The 7500-nt window shown below is 42.7% G+C and overlaps 1 protein-coding gene across 1 annotated transcript in view; it reads right to left on the bottom strand.

Annotated features, from left to right (window-relative positions):
* The window catches only part of LOC138006633 (huntingtin-like), a 78506-nt gene that overhangs the window by 859 nt on the left and 70147 nt on the right, over window positions 1-7500 (bottom strand). Inside the window, exons 60-66 of the mRNA XM_068853083.1 lie at window positions 7393-7500; window positions 5199-5266; window positions 4542-4653; window positions 3668-3830; window positions 2414-2496; window positions 1515-1592; window positions 482-572 (exon numbers count right to left, since the gene is read on the bottom strand). The exon at window positions 7393-7500 is cut by the window's right edge and continues 38 nt beyond it. Of these exons, the coding sequence (XP_068709184.1) occupies window positions 482-572; window positions 1515-1592; window positions 2414-2496; window positions 3668-3830; window positions 4542-4653; window positions 5199-5266; window positions 7393-7500 (703 nt within the window). The remainder of the gene's footprint in view (window positions 1-481; window positions 573-1514; window positions 1593-2413; window positions 2497-3667; window positions 3831-4541; window positions 4654-5198; window positions 5267-7392) is intronic.

Genomic DNA, 7500 nt, shown 5'->3' with positions numbered 1-7500 from the left:
GAATAAAACAACTAATCATGCCCTGGTTTGGCGCATCATACGAGAACGCATTCAGCGTTATTCACGGCACAGCGCACACCACCTGCGATCAACTCACTGAAGGGCTTTCATTGTCGCATTGTGGCGAAGATAGAGAAGAAGAGGTCCCAGACGCGAGGTTGAGCTGCAAAGCCATGAGAAGCTTAGGGCAGCCGAGTTCCGCGCAGCTTCCCCGCACACATGGCAAACTAGTCGATGACAAACACAGGTCAGCTTGGGTGGTGTGGATCGCTTTCAGGACGGTTTACAGTGGAAACGGCTAATTTATATTTATTTACCGTGCACAATACCGCTTAAAATATATATTTCTTTCCCTACCAACGGCTTCGGGCGGTACAGAGTCGATCAAAATGAATGGAACGCGGAGAATGCCAATGCGTCCAGTGAATGGTTTATTCTTCCACATAACTTTGAATTAAAACAAAAAGGTACGTCATCTTACCTGGTTTCTGTAGAAATCCATGGCAGCCGCACAGAATAAATTTTCATCCAAGCTTTCAAGTTTTCCCATTCTTCCGACAATATGGGAAAAGCTAAGACAGTTCATTAAGGATCAAATTTTATCAACTTTGCCTCGCAGAAAATTCGTTACCTTCAACAACGCCGATAGTGGAAAATAGAAATATCGGTCGTACAATTAACTGAGTTAGGCCCGGTTCAAACGTCGAACTTCACATGTTCCGAATCTAGACTAAGAGCAAAAGAGAAAAATCCACTGTTTTCGCTCATTTGCATTAGATTCGGCAGATGTGAAATTCGACGTTTGACCCGGGCCTTAGATACTTATAAATCCACGGACATAGAGCGGTTTTCAATCCAGTGTCGAAAGTAATTAACGAATTGCTTTGGTTTTGCATCACTTCACCCAATGATTGGTTCAAAGTTCTCGCGCCACTTTTTCAACCAATCACAATCAGGAGCAAAACCAAAACCAATCGTGGTTCGCGCGTGCACATATTCCCGCGCTTTGGGTCGGCTACGTGTAATTACTTCGATTTTTGATTGGTTTACTGGATTCTCTCCGTCCTTTGTGCTTGGCCAAAGTAATTACTTTGGTTTTGGTTTTACGACACTCGTTTGGAAGTCGCTCTATTTGAAGTGTGGGTTATAGATGAAAGGGAAAGTGATCCTCGCATTTATCTGGACAATTTAAGCAAAAATCGTAACTAATACAAAATTCTTGATTTTGATTGGTTCTATGCGCGCCTTTTTAAAATGGTAAAGGGACTGAGTGGGGTCCAATTCAGTCTGTGATCATACGAGTGATTAGTCTGCCTACAAATCGTCGGGTAACGGCTTATCCACCGCTTAAAATTAACTGGCCGTTGAAAAAATGAGCCAGGTCTGTTTTTAAGCACTATCGTAAAACGCACGAATGGAAGAGGAGATAAGCCTTAACACATCCTAAAATTCACCAATTAAGGTAAGGAGTTACCAACCCGAACCTAACCTGACAATACAATTTGTTAGGATACAGAGCACGAATCCATTTGTTACTCGATGCACTTACAAAGAAGCAAGACAGACTCCACACAGCCATGGAAAGGGGTGTCCTGAAAATGAAAAAAGCACACAACTCACTTGAACGACAATTGGGAAGTCTCAATATTTCAGAAATAAATTCGGGTAAACTATGCAACGCACCGCGTAGATATCTAGGATATGAATTGGTACGTTGGTGGAGGTGGTTTGAGTCGTAGCATCCAGGCTCTCGATCGCTCCGTGAAGAGGCCGGGGGGACTGGGGTGGGAAGCAGAGAAAGAGAGTCTCCACCTGTTACTTAGAATTTTGAATGCCAAGTCTAAATATTTGACGCGTCGTTTCTAGTTGGTGTGCTAAAACTTAGCCTTCAAAACCTTTTCCCCCATACAGGTTTCCCGTACAGAAGATTCAGCGACGCTTTTCAGTATCTGTTGAAGCTGCTAGCATTTTCTGGTGCACGTTTCCTTCCCTTACAGTTTGTTTTGGGAACGCGTGGTTTACTGTTTACATCCATATTTACTTCCGGTGCGCCCCTATTGGTTAATTTTTGGCAGCTCGCTCGGCGTAACATCAGGGACGAAGGGAGGAGGAACGTTAGCAATGTGGTGCAAAATACTGTGTAAGCCTTTGACCCTTTCAAACCAACATTGGATTAGGGGGAGGGAGAAGTAGGGAGACTTTAATCTTTTTATCACAGACAAATTAGCGAGTGAGCAGTCACATTTTCCTAACGAGTTTTGACTGTTTCATGCAAGATTGTAGCTCATCAAGCATATGTTTGCGAATGAGATCAAGGTGTATCCCAGGGTAATTGTGAAATCCGCCATTCCGATCAGAAGGCTCGGCGACAGGTCTAACAAACAACTAATTCAGAACAATAAAAAAGACAAACCGCTGAATGAAGCTCCCAAGCGATAGTAGAACCCAGTCCCTCACTTCCGTCTGCAAGCCTTGATTATGAAGACCTTCGAACACCTTGAGAATAAACGAAGCATCAAATGATTCATTGATCTCATTCAAACTAATGTCGTGTTACATTGGGATTAAACGTTTTCGATAGGCTGATTTTTTTTTTCATATTCTGACAAAAAAAAAAAACTTCGTTGAATTGGCTGATCGTCTTGTATTAGGAATGGAAAAACAGAAAGATGTCGAATGAAGAGGTTTCCGTATTAAATGCATGGTGAGTTTTAAAAACGACACGTCCCGATTTTTGAACGGCTTCAAACACATTCCATAAAAAGCATGTCCTTCGGGAGTCCAAAGGTTCAAAACGTGAAGGGAAGATATTAGCAAACAAGAAAAACAAACCGGGCCTCATGACTGTTCTTTACAAAAAGAATTCTAATGGGGAGTGTTTTATGGGGTTTAAAGCTCACGTTTTGACAGGCTATTAGCTTCAAGAATTATTAATGAGGTTTTGAAAAAGCCTAGAACGGGACTCGAACCCATGACTATGCTCCACTCAGCGCAATCGAGCGGTCCCGGGTTCGAGTCCCGTTTAAGCCTGGATTTTTTCAGGCTTCTTTCGGCGCTAGTACTCAAGTTGCCTCATTAAGTGCGAATATCATGTTCACTTATAAGCTTTGAGCTCGTAGGCGAAATCTAAAAATCACAATCCATTTTCATTCTGATGATTTAGAGAACGGCACGCGACAACCAGCTTTAGTAAACCACCATCGTTCTTGGTAACAAAGTTAAGCATTTTGTTTTACTCTTCGGGCTAAGCCTGAAATAGAGTAATGCTGCCTACTCAAATAGCATATCCATTCCTGCCAAACGATGACCTTGAGGAGTAAGAAATAAAGTTTACTTCATAATCAATTTGAGACAAAGAGCTTTGTATATAACGAAAGGGAAACGGTAACGTGCAGGGTATAACTGGTCCGAATGACGGCGCCAAAAAACTTCGAAATGAAAAAAAAAAGACGATTCTTATTTTTTTAAAAGCATTATTTCCTCCACCATAAGGTTATCTTTTTTTGGGGGAGAGAAGATAACTTAACGTCAGCAGCGGACGTAAGCATCCGATCGCACTCAGCAGCAGTATTTTGCATCAAAACGGAATGACCAGTAACACTTTTCCTCCGCAAGAGGATCAAATTGTGAACAATCTAGATGAAACAAGTCCATCATTCGCACATACCTCAAACAGGACTTGCGCCATAAATTCAGGGTGGGGCTGCTGACTGGAGAGAAACTCTCCGATTACTTTGTTCATGATCTCTTGGACCGGGAAGAAATCAAGCAACAAAGGCGGCAAGACTCTCGCCACAACCTTCGCCTCTGAAGGCACGCCTTTGCGTATCCTGTTCTCGACAAAACCACAGTGATTGATTAGTAACAAGAAAAGAGCTTGCAAGAATTTTGGGTGCAAGGCGTTTCTTCTTTCGTCAAGAAGCCCTTCCTTCCGATTGTAGCGGCGCGACCATGAGCAGATACGAGAACACAGCAAGGCAATGAAGGGCACTGATATATGATAGGGGGTAATGGTGAGAGAACAGTGAAGTGGGCCGGAGAGAACAGGGTGGCGCTCAAGAAGGCAGGGGTAGTGGTTAAGGGTGATGAGAATTAGAACATGAAGAGGGTGCCCAAAAACTCGAAGCAAAGTGGTTTCCACTAAAGTAAAGCATATTTTAAATTGCTCGTTGCCAAGATAGATCTTTCTACCTGTAGCAAACACATTTTGCTGTTTTATCCTCCTTTCATGCGCAGTGCCGTAAAAGAACTAGAAGTCATAAGATCCACACCGAGCTCAGAATTGAGCGCCAAGTGTTTATTTTTGAGGCGACGAAAGATAGAAACGGCTGTGCAAGCATATGTATTGCATTACAATAGAAATAGAATATAGTTTGAGATCAACTTTCTCGGACGCTAGGCTGAGAGACAAACTGACTTACAGTTTTGATCAATTTTAGTGCCTTGTGCAGGTTATTGTCAGTGAAATCTCAAGAAAAAAAAGGTATTTATATTTGAAAGATAAAACACATGTGCCCTGAACGGAAATTGGAATAACTTACCTGTCAAAAAGAACAGTGACGCGCTCCATAGCAATGAGTAAGCTATCTTCTGTCGCGTACTCAACTGTATCCGGCTGAGGATAGATACCACTGGCTCTGTCACCAATCTTACCTAAAATACACAAAACATCACGATCTTGAAGAAAGAAGGCACTGTACACTGCGAGCAGTTTCTCTTTTGTTCTAAATCGTTGAAACGAACTGGATCGTACGGTGAGCTTTCAAAGATTGGGGAAAAGATGGTGAAGCTGCGATCCGCAAATACCGTGGGCGCCTCTTTCCGTTCTTACCGGCGCTGACGGCAATAGTTCTTCAGACACAGAGAGCTAATGCGCCAGCTTTTCAATAAATATATTTGTCAGATAAAATTCAGTCACATTTTCTAACTTACTGGAGAAAGTACTGGCACACAAAACCGCTTAACTGTTCGGGGCTTAGAAGCTCAATGGAGCAAAATTGGCGTAGGGTCGTACCTCTTGTTAAACACTATATTTCATTGGCTGTATAGTGTCGTACTTCCTATTGTTTTCTGTGATAAATCCATTGTTATCTTTGTTCGTTCTATTGTTCGTTTGGCCAATCATGAAGATCGTTCAATGAGGTACGACACGACCCGAAGATTGAACCTCTATATTTGTCAAAAGGAGCATGCCTTACCTGTATACATACAAGTCACCAGTAAACCAAGGGCAGATATCGCCCTCTGAGGACTTTGCATTGATAACCTGTGATGCAAAGAAATAGAAATGTGTTTGCACGGAAATTAATGTACCTTTAATATTTGGTATAAGACTAGCACGTTTTTCTACGTGAACACAATCGAATGCGCTTCGCAACACTGTCGGCATTGTACAGACCACGGTACCAGGGGTTTCACCATCTCAAAAAATATAACTTTGAATCATTCTCACCATTCGCGATTATGCCAATTCGTTCCGTATGATACCGACACACTGCACTCGTTTACAAGATACAGGTATAACTTTATACAGTTAGGACAATTTCGATTCAGTACAAATAAATAAAATAAATAAATATCTAAATAAACTAAAATAAATAAGTAAATAAATAAATAAATAAATATCTGTCCTGCTAATCGCTCTTTTTCGCTGCTAAGGGCGCAGCTCAACGAAATCGGACCAATGTATGACCTCAGAGCAAATCACCACAGCCGATGGAATGACTAGGCTGGGAGTCGATTTTGAGGAGGGAGGAAAACCGGAATACCCGGAGAAAAACCATCGGAGTCAGTCCCACATACGACGGGAGGCAAGAGTTGGACCAGGGTCACAGAGGTGGGAGGCGTAGTTGATGACCACTAAACCACCCTGACTCCTGGTACAAATTACCAGATTGAACCAAGATTGCTATGACTTGGGAAGGGATAAAGTTCTGCTCCGGTATCATGCAAACGAGTACAGGGCTATGGAGTGTTTTCACTCACGTGATCAGTAACCTTGTTTTCACACCGAAAACGTTTGCTCAATTCCCAGAGGATTAGTTGGGAACACCAACATGGCCCCCGTTCCATTGTTTAGGGACACGATATGGTCGCCGGTTACGCCAGGTGAACACACTATAGGGGAATCTTTGTTCACATTCTTCGTCTCCTTAGCATAGGCCCATCGTTTTCTAATCTAACAGTCAAAAAAGTCACTACTGAACAATGAGAGAGAGCATTGTATAATGAACTCTCTATAAAACTTTGAGCGCAATTTACCAGATAACCGCTGAGTAATGAAGAAAGAATGTACGGGCTGATTATCGCTTTCGCCACCCAAGATTTTATACGTTTTTGATGGCAAATAACTTGCTTGTTATCAGAGCCAAAAAGCTTAAAACTGGAAATTGAACTAAGCTTAACAGTTACACGTTCTTTTACCTTTTGAAGTCAATTTGTAAATATCATGATGCCTTCTGTCAGTATATTTGTATGTTAATGAGGCAAAATGTAACCAGCGACGACAGGAAAGATTCGACCATAAGAGAGAACCGGGAGGAAATCGCAAGGGGGATGAAAAGACACCCGGTATCACCTGAAGGGGCTGGGTTACCCGCTGGGCATGCGCGTTAGAAATGATCTTCGTCTCACTTGCATTTATATGGACCCTGCGCAGTCGGAGCGAAAACTTTGATTTGTGCTTGGGTGATATTGGTCGACCGAGGAAGGTGGCAAAGGCCTTCTTTCTCTTCACTGTGTTGAAGCCATTATTTCGTGATCACCGAGAAAATAGAACAAGACATTTTTATCGAAGATAACTCATTCTCGTCACCAGAGCCTCGGATAAATCCAAGGCTCTGGGAAACTCTATACCGGAGAACATGCGCCGTAGGGTTCTTATGGCGAAGAATGCTCACTCCTCGTGCTAACATGAATGCACCAATCAGAGAGACTTTTGATTGTTCTTCACAAAACCAATAAGAAGACACTTTGCTTTAGGGTTCCCCAGAGCTCTTCTCTCCCTCAGTCGAGAGAAGAGTTCGGGGTCGAGATCGGAAGATAGCTGTACTTGGTTCTTTTTCAAACTGACCCTCGTCAAAGCGCTGATGGCAAGGAAAGCGGCTAGGTCCTCTTCGATGTCGTTTTCTCTTCGTCTAATGGCGGCAAACAGACTTTTCTGTGACCAATGCAAAAGTTAACTTTCGCAGCCAAACTGCGCATGCTCAACTGGCGACCCAGCCCTTTAAACAACCCCTCGTGCTGGAATAAGAATTCACATGAAAACACTCCTTCAGCTGCAATTTTTTTTTTTTTTTTTTTCACTGCAGAGTGAAGCGAGATCATGACGTAAGCAAGGTCATCAGGAGAGAATGACCAATGATTAACTGGAGAATCACTCCGACAACTCACCTGTCCACACTGAGCTTCACAAGCGAATCGGATTCAGCACTTGATAATGCAAATGACACAACTAATCTCTCCAAACCTCGCATGATAGCGTGATACACGCAGATGGGT

This window comes from Montipora foliosa, chromosome 6 (assembly GCF_036669935.1).
Source record: "Montipora foliosa isolate CH-2021 chromosome 6, ASM3666993v2, whole genome shotgun sequence".
Taxonomy (NCBI): Eukaryota; Metazoa; Cnidaria; class Anthozoa; order Scleractinia; family Acroporidae; genus Montipora; species Montipora foliosa.
Note: the sequence above shows the minus strand (reverse complement) of the source record. Positions and strands in the feature narration are given on the sequence as shown.